At 37.9% G+C, this 27249-nt stretch overlaps 1 protein-coding gene across 1 annotated transcript in view; it reads right to left on the bottom strand.

The window, feature by feature from the left end:
• Col12a1 (collagen type XII alpha 1 chain) overlaps positions 1-27249 on the bottom strand; it is a 116662-nt gene that overhangs the window by 23800 nt on the left and 65613 nt on the right. Inside the window, exons 31-51 of the mRNA XM_051173230.1 lie at positions 26576-26718; positions 24415-24544; positions 23125-23264; positions 22588-22717; positions 21862-22004; positions 20603-20732; positions 19839-19981; positions 19018-19147; positions 17253-17372; positions 16014-16160; positions 15018-15134; positions 14736-14882; positions 14212-14286; positions 12195-12334; positions 10784-10907; positions 10485-10628; positions 8687-8851; positions 5594-5632; positions 5350-5488; positions 3297-3439; positions 1194-1303 (exon numbers count right to left, since the gene is read on the bottom strand). Of these exons, the coding sequence (XP_051029187.1) occupies positions 1194-1303; positions 3297-3439; positions 5350-5488; positions 5594-5632; positions 8687-8851; positions 10485-10628; positions 10784-10907; positions 12195-12334; positions 14212-14286; positions 14736-14882; positions 15018-15134; positions 16014-16160; positions 17253-17372; positions 19018-19147; positions 19839-19981; positions 20603-20732; positions 21862-22004; positions 22588-22717; positions 23125-23264; positions 24415-24544; positions 26576-26718 (2699 nt within the window). The remainder of the gene's footprint in view (positions 1-1193; positions 1304-3296; positions 3440-5349; positions 5489-5593; positions 5633-8686; positions 8852-10484; positions 10629-10783; positions 10908-12194; positions 12335-14211; positions 14287-14735; positions 14883-15017; positions 15135-16013; positions 16161-17252; positions 17373-19017; positions 19148-19838; positions 19982-20602; positions 20733-21861; positions 22005-22587; positions 22718-23124; positions 23265-24414; positions 24545-26575; positions 26719-27249) is intronic.

The following is a 27249-nucleotide window of genomic DNA, read 5'->3' as shown; positions in this document are numbered from 1 at the left end:
AATCATGGTTGAGAGCATTAAGCAGAGAGCTCATTGACCTACTCAAGCAAGACAAAGGATATCAGTTTCACCTGGGGACCAGAAAGAACTAGAAAGGCATGTTTTTGTATTTGTGGCTCATCTTTTGGTATGTCATACAGAGAGAAATTTTAGATCAGTACAATGGCTTTTACTCCCATTAACACAATCCAGTATTAAAAATCTGGTATGAAAAACATTAAAAATGCATTTGTAAACTAGACTGTTCCTTTTGTTTCTAACACATCCAATCTCATTACTGTTCTATGTCAATGTCCTTTAGAAACCTGGAAGTTTCAATAATCCTCTAGATGCTGACAAAAACTCAAGATATCCAAAAATAAGAAACAATCCCAAATATAACTTAAAACTTTAAGTTGGTTATTTAGAAAACTCTGTATTAAGAAATTGGGGTTCTTAGACTGTATGTTCATGTAATAATCTATTACACATTTATCTTAATTATTTTATCAGCTACTGTGAATGCTTGAACTTAAAAATGTTTATTCTAAACTTTGCTTGCATGCTTGTAACATTGCAATAGGCAAGTAAGTAAAAGAAAATGTTAACACTCTATAAAATGATAACATGACAAGTTAAAATAGTCCATTAAAATATTAAGTTTCTCAAAATAAATGACAAAAAAAATTTTACAATAAAGTTGTGAATAGAGGGGCTTAATGGTTAGTAGCATTTGTTGCTCTTCCAGAGAACCTGAGTTTATTTCCTAGCTCTCAGGTCAAATGGCACACAACTCCCTATAACTTCTGCTCCAGAAGAATCCAATGCTCTCTCCTGGGATCCAAGTACAGCCTTATACATATGGCATATACTCACACAGACAAACACACATGCACATAATTATCAATAAATCTTAAGCTGGAAGAAATGGGAAGCAGAAAAACAGGTGAACTTCATTATATACAAATGTATATAATTATTAATTCAAACTTTGAAAGATACAGTGAAAATATATCAAATGCTAATGGCAGTTATTGCTTTATTTAAATTTTATCTTTTGAACTCATAAATTATTTAAAATAAAGGTTTATTTGCAGAATACAGCTGGAATTCTACTTTATCATAACATTAAATACAATAAAAATAATTAAGCTTTTGTTTTTAAGCTCATATTCTTATTCTAAAGTAAGACTCAGGTAATCTTACATTTTTACCTTATGAAAACTTCCATAAAATAATGTCTTCACTTCATCTGTGTCAAATGTAACAGTTTGTACCTCACCTCTTGTATCCTTGTTAAAGAAAGATAGTATCTTGCTAGAAGCTGCAAACAAGATGAGATCATTGTCAAATTATATACATGGTGTGCTTCTTATTTACATACACAAATAGTTCTTGTTGGAGAAACTGAAAATAAGTTCACTATCTTGCAGGGAAGATGTGTCCACTGTTACAATAGTGACACAATTATGCTGGAGTAACCAAACACTGGCTGATTGGATTTGAGGCTGACTCCATGAGAGGGATTTCAGGCCTGGCACTGTGTACCTGAAAAGGATTCCACATCCCAGGAGGCCAAAGGCCAGAATCAGAGGGGTGGGGTCTACTTCCATTCTTTGACTACATTCTCAATACTCATGTTCATAAACACACATCAGTGCTGCCTTTAGTCTTCATCAGAGAAGCTTCTTATCACTACAGGCAGTAGTTACTGCTAAGACTATATACTAGTCAAGGCGTCAATAATAAGTGGTGGTGGTAAAGTGTTCAGCACCCCTTCCAAGACTCTGGGAACACTGAGGAAGAGCAGGCAGGCAAAAGCAACATGAAAACAAGATAATAGAGAAATGTACCACAAAACAAATAAACAAGTATCTTCTCAACATGAAATAACAGCTGCACTCATAAGCTCACTATAGCTGTGGTTACCTGCACAATGCCTGCACAAGATTGGGTCCATTAACATTCATCATGGAGGGAGGAGGGCTCATGAGGCCACACCTTTCCCTGAACAACTAACTACTGCCAATTAATGATTGCTTGGGCAGAAATATATCACTTTCTTCAGTGGTGTAGCCACTGAAAACTTGTCTACACTCCAATAAATAAGTTCCCACCCATGCTCACATATGCAATCCAAATTAAACTCAGTGCTTCACAGTAAATAAATAAATAAATAAATAAGGGTAAGAGGGAGGGGCCTTTGTGGGAAGAAGGGTTTCAGCAGAGAGTGAAAGAGAAATCAGAGAAGATAATGGAGGTGAAAAGAACTAAAATTCAAAAATAAAGAACTAAAACTCACTATATACATACATCCATGTATATTATGTGTATTTATATATGTACTTTGTGTGTATATAGTATATATATATAGTATATTGTATATAATACATTATATATTATAAAATTGTCAAAGAAAAATCACGTTTTAAAAATAAATGAGAAAAAAGAAATAGGATTATTTCAATAATTAGAAGATGCAATTTGAGTGTCTGTTCACATGTTTTTTAAAAAAGTTTAAACTTAAAATATATACCAAGTAAATAAATATATCTGTACTATGTACCAAGTAAATAAATATATCTGTACATACACATACACACACACACACACACACACACACACACACACACACACACACGGTTTCTAAAGAGCAGGAAAGGAAAAAAAATGTGATCAGAACTATGCAGAGTTTAGTTGATTCTGTGAATTTTCTTGTTGTGTCCTGGACCTCTCTGGCTCCTACAATCCTTTCTCCCCATCTTCTGTAGGATTCTTTGATCTACACCTAATGTTTAACTATGGATCTCTGCAACTGTTTCCATCAGCTTCTGGATGAAACCTCTCTGATGACAACTGGGAGAGGCACCAATCTAGGCTCACAGAAACTGAACCCGACAACCAGGGAAGCTGCATGGGACTGATATAGGCCCTTTGAATATATGTTACAGTTGTGCAGCTTTGTCCTCTTGTTGGACTCCTAACAGTGGAAACAGGGGCTGCCTCTGACTCTTTTGTTGGCTTTTGGGATCCTACCCCTCATACTGGGTCACCTTGCCCAGCCTTAATACATGGGGAGGTGCTTAGTCTTACTGCAACTTGATATGCCAGGTTTTGTTGATTCTCATGGAAGATCTGCCCTGTCTTAAACAAAGAGGAGGAGAACTTGGCGGGGGAGGGGGGGAACAGAAGGAGGTGGGAGGAGGGGTTGGGAGGAGAGAAGAAAGGGGAAACTGGCCAGGATGTAAAATAAATTAAAAAAAATAAAGAAAGAAAGAACCTAAACATAGGCTTTGACATAGGATAAAGTCCCTTACGATCTGCAATCACTCCAACTTGTGGCCTGTAGTCTCTGTCTGTAATTTGCCAAATTGCAAAGGGGTCACTGGGAGTTTCTGGGAGAAGTCTAAACAATAATATGATCGTGTATGAAGGAGGGAGTCCATTAGGATGGAGTTCTCTGTTGGATAAAGAAACATAAATAAATAAATAAATAAATAAATAAATAAATAGGATTATTCATCATAGAGAGACTATTTTAAACTTTTACACAAGAATACCATTATACTTAGTATCAAAACATAATTATAGTCATGCCTTTAGAGAAGAAGAAAAAAATCTTCGTGTAACACATCAAAGATACAAACAGTTAAAGTTACTTATAGTTTGATCAAGTCACAAAAGTATGGAAAATTACTAAATAGCCTTTATCTTCCTATCCATAACTAATTTTTCTAGATACATGGAAGTATTCATTTTAAAGTAACAAAGTTGTGACTGTAGATACAATTTAAAGAGAGGGAGTCTAACCCAAATATACTTAATTTCTAGTGGCAGGGATATGGTGGTACAGATAAAATGGCTTAAAGTTTTAATTTCCCTGTTGTCCTCCCAATGTTCTTACACTTCTAAATTCCTCCCTTAAAATCAAGTAAGGCACCTCAGTAAACTTACATATCTCCCAAAACAAGACCAGTTCTAAATGTTTAGGCCATGTGAATATGCAAACAATTAGTAATGAAACAGGGACGTGATTCAACTAGACAGAAATGAGTTTTGGCTCTAAAAACATGAGACAAATATTTCTGTCTCTTGTGTTCTTCTAGCATTGAATAAACCATTGTCCTGGGAGAAAGTTTGAAATATAATTAGTGCTTTTCTTTCTGATACCACATAATACTTTCTCCCTGGAGGGAGGACAAAGGCCTAGAAAATGTCTCATAGGAATGAAGAAGCTATTCCTTTGCAAGCTTTGGCAGAGGGCACAGAATGTCTCTGGATGTTCCATGTCATAATGCAGTGTCACTAACACATGCTAGGGTGTGATGTGTTCTTGTTCATTGGACATAAGCTCTGAGAAAGCTAACATGATGCCCAGTTAAAACAACAAAGCAGATTCTGGTTTTCCTATATCACCCTGTAACTCTCATTTAGCCTATTTTTCTCCTTCCGTAGTGAAACAACAAAAATCTAACTATATTTATTCTTCTTTCCCTCAAGTCAAAAGCAGTGACTTCTGTAGAGAGAAGAGGCTACCATCATTTAAACTCAACTTTAAAGTGACTGGAAGGGTTAAATATAGAGTAATACTGTCCACTGGCAAACCTAGCATACCAGGTATAAAAGATTTGGGGATTTTTAATGGGTCAAACCACAGTATGTGCTCCTCCTAGAGGTTTTAGAATTAGCTTTCTATTTGCTTTCCTGGTGCATTTCAAATCTCAGACATTATTTTCCAACCCTCTCCTAACTTTCTGAAAGTTTTGCTTCTTCTGTTTTCTTTCTCTGGACTTGCCAAACAGATTTTTCAACATAAAACACTTTTCATTTTAATGAATAAGAAATATTAATGTCTGTTATCATACTCAGGTACAAACTTTCATGAAACAAAATACATCTAGAGCTACCTGACAGATTGCTAGCATATCTGCCAATAAAAACTACCCTCGGCCTGCCCAATTGTGGGCAAGAGATAGAACATCTGCTCTCATTGCTCACTTATTCCACCCAGCCCCTCTGTACCACAGGGTTGAAATGTTCAAAATAACACGCTGCCTTCCTGTTTAACAGCCTCCCTTAGAAGAAGCAAATAAACTAAAACCATAGCCTTCAATTCAAGAGTGTGTTATTCATTGTGCTGTTACCAGGCTAAGAGTCTGGGAATAATGAGGCTTGGGAGCCAGTCTTCTGTGTGCAAGCTACCACATAACCCTGGGCATATAATTAAGCTGTGTTGAGGAAAGCAAAATAGGTTATCCATAAGGAGTTTGCTGGCAATTCTTAAGTTCCAGGATTCTAGGAAATCAGCAGCAATTCCAAGAGCTTCTTGTCCAATCTAAGAAAAGGGAGGCCTCCTGTTTTCATACTTACACTGTTGGCTGATGGATAAAGGCATTTTTCTGAAGCCTGTAGGCTGAATAGCTGGGGAAGGACCCTGATTCCAAAGAGACTCCTTGGACAGAAGCAAAATTCTTTTCTGTCAGGTTGTAAGCTTCAAGCATCTTAAAGCCTTGACATCAAAGAAGAAGATATTAAATGAGTACATTACAGTTATGCTATTGTGAATATCTTGAAATCTTGAAATAAATTAGCCGAAGGATATACAAATGCTTACCTGGTGAGGTGTACCCATCCAGATAGATGAGAGGACAACCTGAAACATGCAATGTTCTTTAAGTATGAGTCACCAACATAATTCCAATAGATGCACAAAAAGTAGCAATTCATGTGTATATAGCAGAGTTTTCGTTTTTAATATGCTAGACATAATGCATACCTAAATGTAGCCCTGCCTAGGATTAGTGCTCTAAACTGTTCACATAATTGCCTTCATCATCTAATACAAGAACTGTTGCTAATGGTTGAGAGGAAGAAAAACTGATTTAATCTATCTTTAGCATCTGTAGTTTAAAATCAAACTTGAAATTTTAACACACACACACACACACACACACACACACACACACACAAACCACCCTAGGTCTGAACTGAACAAATAGCCCAGATCAGTGATAGAGCACTAACCTATCACATATCGAATCCTAAGTTCAGTCTTTAGCACTGCAGAAAATAATAAATAAATAAATAAATATATGAAGAAAAGGCCAGCTTTCTCATTGTTCTCTTGGAGCGAAAGCCAGCAAGACACCAATTGATTATAAACAGGAAACCATCTTGCTGAAATTATCCTGAATATACAACTCAAAGCTGAAGAGTAACATACCCAAGTGCTATCGGCATTGGACTGGTAGGAAAGGGATATATTAAAATGATTTGTTTCCCAATTAATAAATGGGACCTCTTCAAACTTAGAAGCTTCTGTAAGGCAAAGGACACAGTTGACAAGACCAAACGGCAGCCCACTGACTGGGAAAAGATTTTCACTAATCCTATATCCGACAAAGGGCTGATCTCCAAAATATACAAAGAACTCAAGAAACTAGTCAACAAAACACCAAATAACCCTATTAAAAAATGGGGTACAGAACTGAAGAAAGAATTCTCAATGGAGGAAATCAAAAAGGCTGAAAGACACTTAAGAAAATGCTCCACATCCTTAGCTATCAGGGAAATGCAAATCAAAACAACTTTGAGATACCATCTTACCCCTGCCAGAATGGCTAAAATTAGAAACACCAGTGATGACTTATGTTGGAGAGGATGTGGAGAAAGTGGAACACTCCTCCACTGCTGGTGGGAGTGCAAACTCATACAGCCACTTTGGAGATCAGTATGGCGGTTCCTCAGGAAAATGGGAATTAGTTTACCACAGGACCCGGCAATCCCCCTCTTAGGCATATACCCAAAGGATTCACATCAATGCAACAAAGACATCTGTTCAACTATGTTCATAGCAGCACTATTTGTAATAGCAAGAACCTGGAAGCAACCTAGATGCCCTTCAATTGAAGAATGGTTAATGAAGATGTGGCACATCTACACAATGGAATACTACTCTGCAGAAAAAAATAATGGTATCTTGAAATTCGCAGGCAAGTGGATGGCACTTGAAGAAACCATCCTGAATGAGGTAACCCAGTCACAAAAAGAGGAACACAGTATGTACTCACTCATATATGGATTTTAGACCTAGATCAAATGATCACCAGCCTATAATTCACATCACCAGAGGAACTAGGATACAAGTTGTATTCTAAGAGATTCATATAAAGTCCCTCACAGAACTGGGAAGGGACAAGTCCCCCAGACCTCAGGTATAGTGGGGGGAGGACAGCTAATGGAGAGAGAAGTAGGAGAAAATGAGAGGGAGGAGAGGAAGGCATGTGTGACTAGGAGGATTGAGCCTGGTTAGGAATGGAAAATAGGAAAGAGAGAGAGAGACAGAGACAGAGAGAGAGAACATAAAAGAGGGAGCCAATATTGGTTTGAAGATAAAGTTGAACACAAAGAAAGGTCGAGGGAACTACAAGACTGCTCCCAACTAACAATCTCAGCTTCCGTGGAAAGGCTATCATAAATGCCCTTCCCGGAGAGTGAGATCAACAACTAACTTCTCCATGGAGTCCTCAACTAATGCCTGTTGAAAACAGGAGCAAACACCCATACATAAACACTGAGTCAAACTAGAACCCAGAAGCAGATGGAGAGGACAAGACCATGCGGTAGAAGTACATAGAGACAGCTTACCTGAACAAGGAGGAGCTAAGGGCCACTAGACTGATAGCTGGGAAGCCAACAGAGGTCTGACTCGGACTCCCCTGAATATGGGTCTCAGCCAGAAGGTCTGAGCAGTCTAAGAGACCTCAGACAGTGGAGCCAGGATGTATCCCTGGTGCACAAAAGGACTTTGCAAACATATCCCCCATGGAGGGATAACTGCCTTATTCTAGAGATAGGAGAGAAGCCCTAGTCCCTACTTCACAGGACCTGTCAGATCTACATGACCCCAACTGGATGGCATTCCCCTACATATTGTATTGTGGTGGGGGGTTGGGAGGGGAGGGTGTTTAGAGTGCATGGGAGAGGGTAGAGAGGGCAAAAGGGAGGGAAGGAGGGAGGGAGGGCTTGGGGGGAAGGAGGGAGGGAGGGAGAGGGAACTGGGATCGACATGTAAAATAATAATAATAATAAAAAAAAACGCTTTGACTCCAAAATTTAAGTTGAAGAACAAGTTACTGGGGAAAAGTATTTCTATTTTTGTTTCCACAGAAAATGAAAAGATGTGGATTCCTTCCAGACTAATGTGGTTTGATCACGCCAGACCGCCTGAAACAGAGTACAAGCTGATCCTACATTCCAAACAGCTGGACAAAACAGCCCTACAGACTACAGCTAAGATATCTGAATCTTCTTCGAATCCCCCAAGACAACGCCCCTTATCAGCAGGAAGTAGTTTGGAAAGAACGACGCCCAAATTCCCAAATATTGTGTATAAATGTTTGTTTTCATTTAATTGGACTTTGTTATATAAAATTAAATAAAAAATACTCTATATGCAAAAAAAAAAAAAAAAAAAAAAAAAAAATGATTTGTTTCCATGTGGGGGTTATTATATCTTCTAGGCTAATGTAAAAATGGACCTCTAGCAAGCACACATTTAGAGTGCTCTCAAAAGAGCAATGGTTCATCAGTTTCAAGTGACTTCTTGGAAACTATGTCCTGGGCTTGTTCCCACACAGTATGGATAACTGCCTATAAGCAGTCATTTCTCAAATGAGGTCATGTCTCTGTGTTGACCATGACTTACTTGAAGTGGCAGTTTCACAAACAAATGTGATAAGATTGTCCTCGATCTTCTCAAAAGATTCAAAGTCATCCACAATGAACACGTGCCTTTCACTGGGCTTGCTGGCAATGTTGGCGAGCTCATTGTAGTCCACATCAGCCACACCAACCACAAATACGCTGAACCCTGCAAAGTTCCATTGACAAGGGCATCACATACTCTCTGCATCATTTCTGAGAGCACCAGAAATCATGCTGTATTTTCTCAGCATGGACAGCAAGTATATTTTTGGCACAAACTCCCTCTAAGAGAAGAAAATGTACTCTTAAATGAATATACACCTCTTCACTGTCATCTGGATTACAAAATTCAATTCATTGGAGCTTTACAAATGACACCCTAACAATTAAAATGTAACTTTTAATAGTAGAAGGACTGTGCAATACACATTATCTTCCACAGAACAACAATTCAAACACACAAGTCCAACAACTCTGTTGGGTTCCATTAACAACTTAAATGCAGAATGGACAGTTTTAAATTTGAATTCTTGAACACGATTTGTTTTTCATCAAACTTGGACTCAATGGTAGCACTTTGATCACCTTTAAAATAAATACTACAGTGCTTACTGGAAACAAACATTGTACCATTTAAGCAAATATAAAAGAAGTTTTTATTCTAAATACTAAAAACAAGCTATATAAGGATAGAGATATTTAAAGACACAAACATTCATATTCCCAACTTTTCTATACCACATCACATTTTTGTCATCAATTCATTTTTTTTCTATTAAGGGAGGGAGACAAGGCTCAGAATGAGAAATGCTACATGGTCTCTCAAAAGCAGGTCCTAGCTTCTAATGTGTATATATGTGCACTAATGTGTCCTGAGTGTGGATAGAGACCAATGACTAGAAAAGAACCCATGAAAAGAGAAAAAAAATCTTAAGGGAGGGGATAGGGAGAATATGTCATAGGAAAATAGATGGAAGAATTTCGAGGATGGAGGGGCAAGGAGATGCAGAGAGAATCAGGCTGGAGAGGGGCAACCAAAATTATATGCAATTTCCACACAGAAAATTATTATTTTATATGATAATTTAAAACTGAAGCTACAAGAAAATGAAATGTCTTCACATTAAGTGTGACTTACAGTCTCAGTCATACAATTACATGAGCTGATGACAGGTAACAAAGTCCTCTACTGTTGAACACAGTAGATCACACCTACAATAGATCAATTCCCAAAATGCTCTCACCCAGGGCCCTGTTTGGGGCAGTGGCAAAAGAGGCAATGTTAATACAAATCCTAGAAAGGCCTGCTCTCAACTCTAGTAAGTATGGACAATGAATCCACAAAGCCATGTTAACTAAGGGACTCTGGTTGGCAAGATCAACCCTAGCACCATTCCCCTGAGATCTCCTACTTCTTATCTGCAGCATGCCTTTTGGCAATCTGCATTCTGTCTGCACCTGCAAGGATGAACTATAGCAGAAAGATTCCTTGGCTTTCCTTGCACAGGAACCAGTGTTAAGATTCATCTCTGATATTGTAAGACGCCTTGCCTAGGATTCTTACCATTATCATAGTTTTCTGTATGGGGAGATTCAGTTGACAACCCTGAATCACATCTCATGCAAAGAATACATGTCATTTTTAAGGAATTATCAATGAATTATCTAATTAAATACAAATTAACATTATAATTATTAAGTACACAACAAAACAAAATAATAGAGTGAATTAGTAGTTTGGGTATTGCATACTTAGAACCTGAAGCATTATATGCCATGGAAGCCGTGCTTGTGCTTACCAGACTGCTGGATGACAAATGCTGCCTTCTTCACTTCATCCTGTGACCGGCCATCAGTGACCACAACCAGCACTTTTGGAACATTTTTCCTCATGCCGCTCTCCCAGGTCAAGACCTTCTCCTTGATAAATGTGAGGGCCTTGCCTGCAGAGTGGGGTATGTGTGCTTTAGGGTTAGCTCAGTGAAAACTGTCCTTTGACCATGCCCAGGTGACAGGGGTACGACTATTAGAATGAGATGGTAGCAGGCTTCCCTCAACCTGCTACCCTGGGGAGAGGGGACTTGCACCAGTGCTGTACCTGTTCTTGTGTTTCCCCCTCTGTAGCGAATGTTCTGGAGGGCTCCAAGGGCTAGAGCCTTGTCATTGTATGTGTTCAGCTTAAACTCAGACTTGACCTCATCACTGTACTGCACAAAAGAAACCTGAAAGGAAATACGTTTAGAGACAAGTGTCAGTCTTCCAGTGTCATCTCTGTCTTCCAGGGGTTCCTCCAGCAGCAAAGTGGAAACTTAGGGGTCTTGGACTTAACAAAATATTTTAAAATCTTAATACCCAATACTATAACTGTGACTGCTGCCATCTCTGATTTCCAGTCTCTAATGAAACTGTAGTCATTTACATTAATGCCAAAATATTAATATTGCCTTTCTCAAAAATGTAAAGAGAGATGAGTCACACAGTGATATCCCAGTATCAGAAACAAGAGCACACCTCATGACTCATGGCAAACTTAGTAGTGCTATGCTTTACTGGAAATTGTGATTTAGTGGTGTATGATCAAGATTCACCAGGTTCAAATCCTACTTCTATCTAACAATAGCTGTGCAATACTGGGCAGTCCCTACTTTTCTGGACTTTGGTTTCCTTATCAACAAGGCCAGGATATTTCATTTACCTTCTAGGATCGTCTTAAGGATTGTTAACCATGTATTCAAGCAAAATTAATAAAATGTAATAGCTATTGCTTTTAGAAATCCAAGAAATAACTTGGATGACTTTCTCTAAGATCACCTCAAAGGTTTAGAGCCACTGAGGAAGGATGTTCATCTGTTTGTGGGTGTGCTGGGAACAGTAGAGGAGGATCTTAGTTTTGTAGTAGGTTACAATAAAATGACTAATTACTCTCTGAGGCTTCTTGAAACATAAACTTCTCTAAGCTCCTACTCTAGTACAAAATAAAATACATTGAAAGTGATACTATAGTGATATAATTGGTAATTACCATCTTAGAAAAACAAACTATCCTTTGGGTCACTAATGGACATTCTTCTGGCTGGGATAATGTATGCAGTGTAATAGTAGAGTAGACACACACCCTTTCCAACCATTATTCTCATGTTAAGGTCACGACATGACAATCCATTTAATGTGCAGAACTTTGAATGACCTTCCATGGAATGTGCTTTGTTGGAAGTTATAAGTAAGATATTAGAGTTAAAATCTCCTAAAGTCTTCAAGACAAAGAGGAAAGCTAAACAAATATTTACTTTACTATTTGTTTATCCTAGCCACCAAATTCCTTCACAAAGACACATGTAATGGATATAGCAAACCATAAAGGTAAAAAGGCAAAATTTATGCTGAAACGGCTTTCCACTTAATAGAGTTGAACAAAAATAGTAGACATTATAAATAAGAAATAGTAAATACTAATAATAATAAAATAATAAGACACTACAAACAAGCAGTTGCTGGAATTTAATACTCACCTGAATCCCCCCAGGATTGACTTCATCAAAGGCCCCCACAGTATTAAAGATAAATTTTACAACTTTGTTAAAATTATCATCTCCAATACTCCAAGAGGCATCTGTCAAGAACACAATGTCTGCCTTGGCCCCTTTGCATACTGGGAAAAAGAAAAAGAAAAATCTTAATTTTCTCATAATTTAGCACTGCATAATTAAATAGCATGTAAAACCTCACTACTCAAAGTGTGGCTATGTGGGGAGCAGTATGTCTTTGAGCCAGTTAAAAATATGGCCTCCTGGGCCCAGCCAGCCTCCTGAATCAGAAATAGTAAGATGGTAAATGTACAATAAAGTTGAAAATCCTTGATCTAAGTGACCCTCAATATTGGCTCTGGGAATACACTAATTAGATTTATTATGCAATGACCTCTTGCCACATACAATTCTTCAAGCTTCTTCAAACACTAAATAAGGAACTCAAAGGAAAAGAAGTAATATCCAAAACCAAATGAAGGCCACCAGAGGGTTTGGGGATTTTTCAATGTAATTACCGAATATTTAGCACAAATAAAATGTTGTCTTTACTTTCAAATTAGAGCAACACACACCTAAGTGGGGGGAAGGATCAAGAAAAGATAAAATCTCTAATTTGACTGATTTTGGACTTGTAAACTAAAACAAAAAAATTTCTGGGGCAGTGTTTAGAAAAATGTAGTGCATTCAAATTTAATCTATAAAAGTCTAGCTTCAAGAGCAAACTGGAAGCTGAATTATGAGCTGGGGGTGGTAATGATGTGTGAATGGAGCTTCCACAACTGCTAGAAATGCACCAGTCTGCCCAGGAGAGAGATAGATGGGAGAGGAAAGGTGGGGCACATGAGTATATGGTAACTTAGTTCTCTGCTCTATTTGCTGTGAATCTAAGACCTCTCTAGGAAATAAAGCTATCTTTTAAAAATTTAACATTTTTAAAACATGTTAAGCTACAATTTTTTTCAACAGTCTAATTTGAAGAGAGCACTTATTTTACCATTCAAATATTACACCTTAATTTTTTGATTTTTTTGTTTCATTTGTTTTTTGTTTGTTTGTTTGTTTGTTTTGCTTTGTTTTTGGTTTTTCAACACAGGGTTTTTCTGTGTAGCCCTGATTATCCTGGAACTCAGTCTTTAGACCAGGCTAGTCTCGAACTCACAGAGATCCACCTGCCTCTGCCTTCCTTCTGAGTACTGGGACAAAAGGCAAGCACCACTATAGCCAGCTTTTAGTTATATAGCTGTCCAACTAGATTCTTATAATAAGAAAGAAAAACACTTTAAAAGGTTCATATTTTTTCTAAAACTCAAATAAGTGAGAAAAGAATAAACCAACAATTATTTTGCTTAAACTGAACCTGATGCAACACTAGAAAGAGAGGAAGAAAGAAAGAAAGAAAGAAAGAAAGAAAGAAAGAAAGAAGAAAAGAATGAAAAGACAATTCCCCCAAATTACTGAGACAGCAGCATTAATAGCTCACTGTGTTTCTACCAGCTCACTGCAACTGACAATTGAGTCTCAGATTTTGATGAATGGAAATATTTTTAGCTTTGTGTAATCTGTGGCTCTTCTCAGTTCAGAAGCCAGGAATTCTAAAGTCAAAGGCCAAACTGATTAGGTTTCAGATACAGCCAAAAAGGTTCACAGCGCCTACTGATGCCAGTAGTAGGCAGAGCAAAGGGGCCCCAGTGTGACTGTGGAAGATGGAAGGTCGTGTTAGAACTTCTACTGCAAAACTGAGGAAACAAAGTCCCAATTAAAGGCCTACATTAGTTATGACTGACTTGATTAACCCAAAAATGTTTCTAGATAAAAAGGAACAGATTACCAGTGATCATTTTTTTCCTCTGTAAAAACTCTTCAGTCAAAATAGTATCAGAATGTTCGGAATCGATTGTAGATTGTATGTATGTGGCTTATGCCCTAGGATCTCTATAGGCTGATATTTATTTGTTTATTTATTTATTTATTTATTTATTTATTTATGTTAGCTTCTTACCATCACGGGCAGGTGGAATAGTGGGAGGAGGAGAAGGTGTGGGTGGTTCCGTAGGAGCCTCTGTTGGTTTTACAGCTAGAATTCCAAAAGCAATAGTTAGAAAAATGTAGCACATGCACATTCTCAATCAAGACTTAGAAAGAGGTCCAGCCCACCAACAATGACTAAGGGGAGATAGATTCCTTTCTATCTAGTCTGCATCCTAAATCAGCTCTCAGATCATTTACTCTGCAGAAAGACAGGTTCAGAGTGAGAACACAGGGAATTCAGGGAAGCCACATGAGTAAGAGCCAGTAATGTGTTCACTTCTCACTATCATCAGAGCCATCTCTCCCTTCCTCAGCTCCTTTCCTTAAAATACCACCAGTAAAAACAGTTGCTACAGACAAAGTTCCTGAACTAGCCAATGCTCTGTTTATGGGAACCATCATCCTAATGTTGCTACCCTAGGGAAGAAGGGCTTGCACAGGTATCAGTACGCCTCTCACACCTGGAGTGTTTTCTCCAGGTTATTCAAAACTTACTGGTATGTTCTTTGATGGGGACACCGGGCCCCTCCAGATTTGGTGTCTGCACAAAAACAGTAACGCCATACTCAGCCTCTGGGGAGAGGCCAGTGAAGCAGTGACTGGTTTCTGATCCTCGCACTGTAATTTCTTGTCCTCTGGTTCCTGATTGCGACAACAAGGACAAAAGCAAGTGTTATCATCCATTACCTGTAAAGCCATGTTACATACTAGTTTATAAACAAAATCTGCATGGCTGATTAAGATGTTAAGGCCCAGCTTGTTTTCTTTCACACGCACCATCTGCAGGACTCAGCTTTAGCCTGTAGGAAGTAGCTGCCCGGTGAGGTGACCACTTGACACAGAACGTATCCCATCCAACTTGGTAAGTTTTCAGATCTGTCACATTTAAGTACACTACAGAAGAAAAAATAGATTCACTTTGTAAGTTAAAAAAAAAAAGCATACTTTTCACCATAATACAATGTTCAAATATCCAAATAGAGGAAAATCAAGACTAATGCTTGAGATCTCATGGTGTCTTATTATGAGAGACTTACATCAAACATGTATGAAAATATGGCAGAGAAAAAAATCACCCTGTTTCTCCATCAGTAATTTTCTGTTCTTTTTTTCTTAAACAAGTCTCACTATATAGCTCTGGCTGTCCTGGAATTCACCATTTAGACCAAGGAGGCTCAAACTCACAGAGATCTGCCTGCCTTTGCCTCCAAAGTGCTGGGATTAAAGGTGTGTGCTACACCTGGCTTCCATCAATGATTATCAAGGAGAAAAAATTACATAGTCCCTGAAAATTATGAGTGTCATTTATGGGAAAATAATAAGAAGCTTTCCTGAAATACTAGCTGTTTAATACTATAATATTTATCAAAACACTTGGGAACAATAAAATCTGGGGGACAAATCACTGATTAAGTATTTTCATCAGATTATATCAATGAATGCAGGAGATATATTAACATCCAATGTAAAAAAAAAAAAACAGCAACACAACTATACACAGGTCATTATGGGTTAAATATAACCCATTTTAAAAATCAAAATACAATATTCTGTATCAAATTAATATCTGTTCTTCCTCTTATATATATATGCATATAACCTGTTAAGTTGCTTAGAAATTCATATAGATATTTTGTTTAACTGAACACAAAATGGTCTACCAATGTGGTACTGTAGAAAGTGTGTACATTAGGAAAAGTAAAATTACAACAAGATGGCCTAGAAAGTTTTATTACACCATTTCTTATAATTGCAAAGTGATGCACAACTCACATGTGGTGCCTTGATCTGTGAGGGGAACACTGAGTCCAGAGTCATACTGAGCATAAACACTGACATCATAGGTAGTGCTGGGATTGAGATTGTGTAATGTGTATGATGTCACTTCTCCAACAAAGGCTTCCATGGGCTCATTAGAACCTTTAATAACAACAAAAGAACACAGAATTATATAATCCCTAGCTTCAGTCTTTGCTCAAAATTAAAGATATTAACTTGAAAATCAAATGGTAGGAATGAACACATGAATTCCAATAAGCCTTTGGGTAGTTTTTACTGTTGACATGCCACATTATTCGAGACTAGGAATCTACGAGCACAGCCTGAAGTCTGAAGCCTTATCCTGAGAGCACAGCACAGTACAGAGAATAAAGTCAATATATAGAGCCTTGCTTTGCCAGAATATGCTGTCCACAGACTACAGAGTCAATTAGCATTTTTATCTGTTGTAATGATGACCTAAGAATGTCTGTGTTGGTCCACATTCCACATTTATTGTTTGCTGGAGCTACTCACTTCAGGTTCATCTGCATCATCAACAGTCTTCCAGGGCACAAAGAAGATGCCCTAGGTAAATGTGACCGAGACAGATGGAATATACAAAGATACCAAATTGTTTATTCAAGGTGATGTTGATATAGCTGGAAATGTCATAGGAGTGTTTAAAGCAAGCCTGAACAAACTAAAATGCATAAAGCCCTCAAATGGAATAAATTTTTAGTGTAATGGGGAAAATATAGATGTATACATGATCATAGCAACTTAGATGATGCCTGAATATTAGCATCTTCAATATGTTCAACTTTGTGCACCAAATAAAATTTTTCTTTTTATACATTTTTATTAATTCTTTGATAATTTCACCCAATGTATTTTAATTATTCTCATTTTTACTCTTCCCTCCAACTCCTCCAAGATCGACCTCTACTACCCCACCCTCTCCAAACATTATGTCCATTTTGTGAATATTATAAACTCTAAAATGTGGGGATATCCATTGGAGAATGGCCACAGATCAAGATTTTCAATTGCTAAAAATTGCTTCATATACACCTAGTGTAATACTGGTACTTTAGGCTGATGACTTAAGGACTGTTTCTTGAAAGAGTACCTCTGGTATAAAAGATTTTTGTGTGTTTACAAGAGAACCAGGTAATAGGGAGCACAATCAGATATTATAAAATGTAAATAACTTCCCAACATATTTCTATGATGATGAATATGCTTCCTTACCCACTGGCTTGTACACAATTTTATATCCAAGAACTGGTGAGGGTGAAGGGTCCCAGGAGACCCTGAACCTTGTGTACCATTCATCCGAGATGTGCATGTTCTGAGGAGGAAGCAATCCCACTGCAAACAAACATTGGCAAACATCACTGCCTTATTAGGATGTTTCTGTGAGAACAGTTTAATTTCTAATAGACTATAATTAAAAATCCATGGAAATTTCAAAAAAAAAAACTTAGCAGTTTTGTGAATTCAAACAGCAATTCAAATGGACCATAAAATGGATGACTTTCAGAAGATCTCAGTAGTAAGGTCGAGAACTGGTGTGCAATAAGGTTCAAAATTGAAGACAGTTAGGGAGATGTCAGAATCTTCTTTACATTGTGCTTACTGCACCATAATAGAACAAAGAGGTACATTAGAGACTATCTTGGAGATACCTCCTTATATAAATAAGATATGATTTTCACAAAAGACTAGCAAGAGAGTGATTAAGTCACAATCTTTCCCTACCCATCCTTGTCCTCTACATAGCCTAGAGTCTCTGTGAGCCAGAGGTTATTCCCTAAAGCTATAATCTTTCCCAAAATGTGTAAGTTGGAAAATCAGTTCTGTTTAGGTGGAATTCTACACAGCCATTGAGTTATTACACACAGCATTAAAGAAATTACTAATCCAACATGAAAATTTTGTTTCCATGAGGGAAAGTAGACATGGCTTTGGCCCTTCCTGGAGAATTCAAAGTTTCCTTAACATTTTGGTAAGCATGAAATTCTTAAATACTCCATTCTCCCCAGAAAGCTATCAAAATATATTTTAAATATGAGAGAAGTTGGAAAGTGGGTGCTAAGCTAGAAACATCTAGTCACTAGAGCATCAATAAGAGCACATATTTCAAAGCTGTACACATAAAGTTGTATTAACTCCAGTGGGTTTTTCTTAGAAGTGTCCCAGTGTTACTTTTCACAAGTTCTCTGATGTTGTCAAGAACATTTAAACCCAAAGAAAAGACTTTGAACAAGTAAGTGGTTAGAGGAGTAGAAAACATGAAACTAAGTAGATTTTCTGAATGAAGTAAGAAAACACGACTCAGTCTTTACAGAACTTGAGCCCAGCCTGCCTTGTGGGAACCAGTGGCTCTCAGCCTTGGCTGTTGCACATCACAAGAGCCACAGGCCACACCTCAGGCCAAGTTTTTTGGCTCCTCTGGAAGGGGCTCCCAAGTAAGCACTTTTTTAAAAAAAAGGTTTTCAGGTTTAAAAAAAAATTAGAGACTCTTTAAGCCACATAAAATTGCCACCAATACAGAGTGGGCCAGAAGACTGGCTATTATCTGTAGATTATCTGAAGCAAAATTTTAAGTTCCATTTTTAGGCAGATGATTCACTTTACTTCTTTATTTGTGCATTGAGACGCCATCATAACAGAATATGTCTAGCTGATACCACATTGAGTTACAACTACAGTACCACCAAAAACAATGCATTACTCAGAGTACACCATAAAGAAAAAGGAAGTGAGCCCAAGCAAAGGAAAATATGCAGATCCTTGTCACCCTTTGTCTCCTCTTATTATACCTTTAAAATTTAAGAAGTAAATTATGTTCTTGTGTCTAACAAAATTCAGTGTCTAACATAGATTATGATATATGTTATTAATGTAGTATATGGGATATGCTGGTGAAAACAGAAATTCATAGTTTTAAATGGTATAGTGACATTAAAGGCATGAGCATTTCAAAGAGGGACAAAATCATAAGAACACTGACCAGTCCTTCCATTTCCAGTTAGATGGCCACCATCTCCATCCTCATAAATGGCAATGACAGTAATTTTATATGGAGTGTCAGGTTGCAGGGGCTGCAATATTACATTGTTTCTCCTGCCTGGAACTGTGGTCTGTAAGAAAATTCAATTATGCATTTATTTCCAACAAGAAGACACCTAGATCAAATACCCCAGTCCCTCCAATAAGTAAAAATGGATTCATTATGCTTTCCTTTTGTTTCAAAATGCTCAAAGAAAGGCTAATTAAATCTACCCTGCCTATACACAGCTTGGGAGAATAGTTTAAGGCCTGAAAGACCTGGGCTCAAATCCCAGATCAGTCATGTGACTAAGCATCTCCAGAGGAATGAAGGATCACTAGAGACAATAACACACATAACATCCCAGAGTGCCTCGCTGAGCCTGCTATGTCTGACTCTGTCTACTTTATCTTTCATCATAGCACATCAAATTTCCAGGTAGAGGGCAGGTGTCCATTAATAGGTAAAGATGGACAGTTTTCAATATTAGTTAGTTGATATTAAGTGGTTGAAAAAGAGGACTAAGATACTGAAGGGAGACCATGCAGAGGAATTGGACTTGAATGGTAAGGCTAGAATAATCCTACCATCTTAACATTAATTTGGATGTTAGATTAATATGCAGCATGTCAGTAGAATTTTTAATGTTAGGAATGTTTTTACCTAAGTAGTTAGAAATACAAAATAGAACGGTTTTCGATCAGTCTTTATAATAGAAATGATCCCTAAACCATTGCCTCACCAAGGGAGGCTGAACCAGAAAATTTTATGTTGTTACTTACATATTCGTCAATTGGATCACCGACAGTAGGGGAATAGATGATCCTGTATTGTTGAACTGGTCCATCAGCATGGTCCCAGGCTACGGAGAGGCTGTTAGTCGTCTCCCCAAACACATGTAGATTCCTTGGACCACTTCGTGGAACTAAATAAAATATACAGTTGAGTTTGCTGCTTGCCTGACAGCATTTCCTGGGTCATCTTTCAGAAAGTGCTTCACCATTCGTGATGCTTACTCTCCTGTGATTTGGTACACATTCTTCTGTGGTTTTAATGTGATGTCACACAGCATAACATGCTACACTTCAGAGCTACAGCTACATGCTAAACTTTCAACAAAACAGAGCTAGGACTGCACCTAAATATGCAGACTGAAAGAAGGGGATTGTTTTAGCCACTGTAACCACCTCCATTTGATGACATGAAGAGACTAAGCCATCACATTTCCAAAGTGTCTGCTTCGCAAGAAAATCCACTGCATTAAAAAAGAAGGGTGGCAACAAAAGAGGAAGCCCTCTTTTATTAGATCCCAGATTTTTATATATTTTTAGTGATGACATTAAATTCATCCAACACAATAGACCATTTTGGATGCATAGCCTGAGCCTGGAATTTGAATGTGGGAAATCCCAAGCAGAAGTACATACAGAGTCTACCCTGCCCTACATAGAGTCCTCGGCATCCCTCACTCATCACCCACCTCAATGACACTCATCACTCCTCACTCAATGACAAAAGATAAAGTGGAAAAGGGATTTTGCCTCACGTGTTCGGCCCTGGCTGGGGCTGGGATTCCCCTCTCCATCTAAGTAGAGAGCCACAATGTTTACAGAATAGGGTGTGTCCGGAATCAGCCTCTCCAAATGCACTGTGCGGGTATTCCCTGGCACCACAATCTGGAAAAGAGAAAACGCGCCAAATTCTGATGACAGCCACCCAAATGCTTGCCAGCTCTTCAGTTAGTCAGCATAATAGTATTTATCATAAAAGGCTGAGTCCAGGCATGTTAGAAGCCAAATGTGCTTCTCTGCAAGATCTTCCTCTAGCACATTATTAGATACAAGTTATTCTCAGAAATGCTCTTATTTGCTTCTTATCTCCCATTGATATTTCTCAGAAAGACTGAGAATGTAAATGGAATATCTAGGATGCACATTTGCTCTGAGTGGATCCTGAATGCCACATACACATGAGAGAAGGGATTCCATGCCAGTGCCAGAGAGATTTACTGTTAAAACAGAAATTCCAGATAAGGGTAAAGTTATGTAAATATGTCATACCAAATACAGGGACATTAAAATCAAAGCTACTGCAGAGTACACTTGTTGCTTATCATTTTCTTATCTTTATTCATCAGTGCTTGCTTTTGCAAAGACTTTTTAGTCCATAATTTTATTTCTCCCTCAGTGTTGTGATGCTATTATCATTCACATAAGTAATTTATGATTTCTATATTATTGGCCTACTCACAAAGCAGAACTGGAATTGTACCAGGAAGATGACTGCAAGACTATAGCCATACAATCCCAAACATGCCTGATTTCATCTGGTCTCAGAAACTAAACAGCCTGGCCAGCACTTGGATGAAATGCTGAAAAGACACTGTAATTTGTAAGAGCCAATAAAGGTGAACATAACATATATTCATAGCAAAGGCATGTGAACTTTCCCAATGTATCTATTATTGAAAGTTCTAGAAATGGTATGTATCTCTTACTATCATTATTAACTCATAGCTAATTCACATTTCCTCAAAGTCCTTTTCTAATAAAACTTATAATTAATATCTGTCTTAACTCATCAAACACAAAAATTTAAATATTATATATTAGTATACTGGTAGGTCATATCCTTAAAGGCTCATAAGTGTGACTCAAACATGCAACAATAATAATCAGGAAGTATAGTCTCTATGAGAGGCAGTGACCAATAATTGGCTTATTGTTTCTAGCCATCTGCTATAGTAGAAGCCACAGAAGAATCTACAAGATTCTTTGCTAAGCTCTAAGATGATGAATTACTTACAGATTCTGAGGGTCTTGTGCCAGCAACAGGGGAGTACACAATGCGATACTGCTGTACTGGCCCCGGAGCAAGGTCCCAGCGGACATCAAGGCTGTTGGGCGTAGGGTTGTACACTTGGATGTTTCTTGCCAGTCCTCTCACCACTTAGGAAAAGAAAGCCAATGCCTATTTCTCACATCTGTTTATACATGTCAAGCTTTTCATCACTTTCCCACAAGTTACATTCGCTAACAGAATAAAATCCTATTCACTTTATACTGCTATCTACAGTCTCCAAACACAAAGTCAGTCAAAGTTAGCCTTTGCCAGTATGGAGCCAATGTTGTTTTCAATAAAAATAAGTGAGCATGAGCAACAGGACTGGGCTGTCCATAATAAAAGGACATGGGACTGGAGAAAGGAAACAAAAAAAGTAGCTGACTTTTCAGTAGAGTAATGGGGCCATAGGAGAGATTTTATATAGTCTGCATTCTAACCAACAAAAAGATGTGGAGTCCATCAGATTCAGTCAGTACTTTCAATCAAAATAATCAAAGTAATGCCATTTAAATGTTACTTCATCCAACAGGTTAACAGTTGGTGTTTGAAATGTGAACTATAGGTCATTTTGATATTTTTAATCTTCTCATTATGACTTTTTTCTTATTTTCTTCCATAGTCAATGAGATCTTTACAGTGAAGAGCAATGTCTATAATGAAAAGTTAATCCTCCTGCATTTTACTTACAAGTCCTTCCAGTGTCTGATGTGCGTCCACCATCACCTTCTGTATAGACAGGAACCACTGTGACAGTGTATGGAGTATCTGGCTGCAGGTTCCTGAGAATAGCATAGTTGGTATTCCCAGGGATTGGTACCTAAAGATTTTAATAAAACACAGATCATTGAATTTGAAAATGATAAAGGAGTTAATCCTACAGATAATATAATACTAACTGAAAATACCACCTCCAGGTGATTTCTAGAAGTTATGAAGACTTCTCTTTATATAGTGTTTCCCTGTATCTCCTAAACCTACCAGCACCCTCCCCAGGCTCCAAAACATCAAATATGTGTCCTCTCTCAAGTCCTTTGTGTTAATATAAGTTCTTCCCTTTAAAAAAAATACTATTTTCATTTCCTTTTAAAAAACCAACCACCTAAAATTTAAATAGACTAGCATTTTTCACTTAGGAGTGAGTTCAGGGCCAGCCTGGTTTACATATCAAGTTCCAGGATAACTAGGGCTACATAAAGAGACCCTGTCTCAAAAAATAGTAATTACCAATTCTTCTGTACCACCTGCTGTTGGGGCATAGAAGAGTTTGTACTGGCGAGGACTGCCCTCTGCATGGTCCCAGCGAACACTCAAGGTGCTGGTAGAAGGGTCATATACTCTCAAGTTCCTCACGGTGTTCAGAGGTTCTGAAATACACAGCAAGTACACTGTTGTGGAGCACTAACTAGAAAATATGTCTGAAACAGAGGTTAAGCAATATCTTTAGCCCACCTAAAACATAGCGGATACCCCACAGATATTTGTTAAAATAGTAGTTAAAGAAACTGAAGAGTTGCAGTTTTGTGGTATCTATGTCTCATCTATCTGCGAGACATTTCAGTTCTCTGGATTTATTCTTTCATCCTGGTAGAGAATAATATCGTTTTTTTACACAAATAAAGACATAATTACAAGCAAGGACATTAAAAACAACTACTACCATCTTAAAAGACTCAACTATGGCTCAGGGAACATCATGAACAAGGGGGCAGAAAGACTGTAAGAGACAGAGTACCAGGAAGTCTGCAGGGAAAGTCTCTATTAGAAGTAGCATAAACAAGACCAGAACAATAGCAATATCAGTGGGCATGTTGACATGGAATGGGGAAATCTTCATTGGGTCCTACCCCTAGAAAAAGAACTACAGGCAACAGTTGAATTCTGGGAAAAGGAGAATTGTCCTCTCTCAGGGATGAGCCCATTACTGGTTGTTCAATGCAGGCTGGCCAACCTTAAAACTATATACACACAAACAACCAAAATGGACTCAGCTGGTTATATTTACATATACTCTGCACATACACAGACACACAGGCACACACACACACACACACACACACACACACACACACCAAACTTAATCAAAGAAAAGGAGGCTATTGTCAGACATGTTGGTACACACCCTTAATCTCAGCACTTAGGAGGCAGAGGTAGATGGGTCTCTGTGAGTTCAAAGCTACACTGAACTTCATGGTGAGTTCCAGGACAGCCAGGGTTATGTAGACAGAATCTGTCTCAAAAAGAGGGGGAGAGGGACAGATAGAGGGACGGAGAGAAGGCAAACTTGACAATAGGGATGGGTTGTGAGTGGGATTTAAGATAAGGCAGCTCTGAGAGGCTAGAAAGGAGAGAGGAAGAAGTGATGTAATTCTATTTCAATTAAAAATAGTCTAAAATTTTTTAACTTAAATTTTTTAAAAAATCAATAAGACACTCTGTTTCCTTCGTGTTTTTAGAAAATGTGATTTCACTTCATGGTGATTATTAAGAAGCTGCAGGGACCTTGGTCTCACTTACTCGTCTTGCCCCTTCCAGTCATCCGGCCACCTTCACCATCAGGATACAGAGAGGACACAGTGATGGTGTACGGAGTGTCAGGCTTCAGTTTCTGCAGGACCACACTGTTCTGCCGTCCTCCTACTGTGGTCTTGAGGAAAACACTTCTTGGTAAGCATCAGCCTTACACTATCCAAATCACTAGTTTATTAAATACAACTCTTTCTCTAGGGGAACTATTGGACACCCTTGCCAAGTTCTGGAACCATGTCCACAATGAAGGCTTAAAACATATATCATGGCATAATTTTAAATGTAGAGAATGTGTCTCCGAGTCATGGAAAGAATTCCAAGCTTTAAACTGGAGACATCAGAAAGATATTTGAACTCTCTAGCAGCCAGCACTGCAAAATTTCATCCAAAACACATTTCAAAGAACTCTTCCCAAAAACAAGGCATTAATCATAAATGAGTTACAAAGGGTCTTTAAGATACCACAGAATGGCATAATTTTAGAGGCTGCACACCATTCAGTATTATTCTTGCTATTTTACAGATGTTTTTTATTTGCTTTAGAAACACATTAAAATGATTCGGCAAAGGATCTAAAGGTCTTGGTGTTTCCCCCAAACACTGCCATTCTAACAGCATTAGCTGTGTAAACGACGTGATTGGACCCTTGGCCAAGCCACACTCAGGCAGGGGTTCCCAGTGATCCATGATACAAGCTATGAGGTATGAAGCACAGTCTCAATTTCCTCAAATTATGAAGTCTGAAGTTTTTAATTTATTGCTCAAGGCCATCTTGCTATCTTGTTGAAAGAAATTTTGTAAGATTTGTTAACAGTCTACTGAATTCAGATATTTATGCCATAGTAATTAAAATCACATGAAAATGGCATGAAAACGGCATGCTGCCCATAGTGAGTGTTTATGAACATGGCTGGATGTATTAGCACTAACAGACATTTCCAACTTAGTGCCCATTCACTCAAATAGAGTTTTTTGGGTTGTTTTTTTTTTTTTGTTTTGTTTTTTGTTGTTTTGTTTTTTGTTTGTTTGTTTGTTTGTTTTTGCGGGAAGTGGGGAGGGATCTCTGTGGATCACTGTAGCCATCTTCAATATCAAGAAACTGAGTTACAGTGACCCATTTGAAACCATCTACTATCAGAGGAAGTGAGAGAAAGAGATCAGTACAGGTAGAAGCCATGTTTCTTAAAACTTTGATAAGTAGCAAGTTGGAAGGACTTACTCAGAACTAATCTTATAAGGAAGAAAATGGGTACCTACTTATATCACCTATCCAACTTTCCAAACTTAGCCCAGAATTGGTGATTTGTTGCTTTGATTATATTCTAGACTGGCATTCAAATGGGACTGGAGCATACATGGTCCATCCAAGTTCATTTACCAGGTAAGAACAGTGCCCTTTACTACATATATTCATCCACTACCTACCTCAATTCTACTAACTTTCTACGTGGGTGAGAGATATGATTCACTTGCTTGAGTTCAACACATTTAGTGATTAAATTCAAACCTTGTCTCCCCATGAGGTTATATAAGGAAATAATATAACTCATGTACCCCAAAAGTCAGCAAAGTTCTAGAGCTCACCAAAAAAAGACATTTGAAAAGAAATCAGAAAATATAACCCTATATGTATAATAATGATGATGCTTCCGGACAGCATAAATTGCACTGTATAAAGGACAAAGCTGGTAGAATACCAGACAAGTAGCTAAATTAAACAAGAGGAACAAACAAAGGCTCTATTAAATAAGGGAGGCATGGGATGGTAATGATGATAGCTGAGCTCCCATCCATTTGCTCAGTATTTTCAGTTAGGTCTGTGGCCTTCATGTTCTGGAAATAATAGATCTGATATAATCAGAAATATTGAATATCTACATTGTCTCAAAAACTTCCTAGATGTCATGTTACTTGGGCTCATGACTAATGTATACTTACTATAAAGAACAACTCTCAGGTCCCACCAGGGTACCCTGCTTGTCTCCATCATGCAGTCCAGAGGGAGGACCAGCTAGGTTCACATGATTCTATCTAGTACAGAAAAATCTTACATTCCCCAACAAGGTTAATATTGTAAACACTCAGGGGACATAGCTGAAGAGCAGCAGGCAGAATATTTCCAAGTTAAGTTTTTACAAAAATGAATTACCATTTGTTCATTGCCTCCTCCTGTGGAAGGCTGATGAGTGATCCTGTATTTCTGCACACGACCACTAGCAGGGTCCCACTTAACAGTCAAGCTGTTAGATGTGGCATTGTACACCTGGAGGTTCCGTGGACCACTTTTTGGAGCTTAAAGAAGATTGTTGAAAACATATTAAATTATAGAGCAATTTCTCCTTTTGACAAAAAAAAATAAACAAACCAAAAAAAAAAAAACCTGTATGGTTTCCAAGGAAATCAAGAGTTATATACCACAGGGTTTAGAACTACATTTAAACCAATAATATGGTCACTGAATATTAAATATTAAATGGATATTTGGTACAGACTAAATGTGACATTGATCTCTTGTATAGTGAAGCTCTATATGATAGAATCTGCAAATGGGGCTTTTGAAGATGATGTCATGGAGTGGGTCACTCAAGTGAGACTTGCCTTTATTAAAGGAGGCATGAGAGAGAGAGCTCATTTTCTCTCTGTCATGTAACAATACAATGAAAAAATGAATGCAGACCCTTCCCTAAGAATTGGCTGCCATCTTGTCTGCTCTTGGATTTCCTGTTCTCCTTATTATTTTGAGTGGTGTTAGAGATTGGAGGTAGGCTTTCCCAGATGCTAGGCAATGCTCTAGTGTTGACATTTTGTTATTTTGTTTTCTTT

This window comes from Phodopus roborovskii, unplaced genomic scaffold, assembly GCF_943737965.1.
Source record: "Phodopus roborovskii unplaced genomic scaffold, PHOROB, whole genome shotgun sequence".
NCBI classification, from domain to species: domain Eukaryota; kingdom Metazoa; phylum Chordata; class Mammalia; order Rodentia; family Cricetidae; genus Phodopus; species Phodopus roborovskii.
The sequence above is the reverse complement of the archived record's forward strand: the minus strand, read 5'-3'. Positions and strand labels throughout refer to the sequence as shown.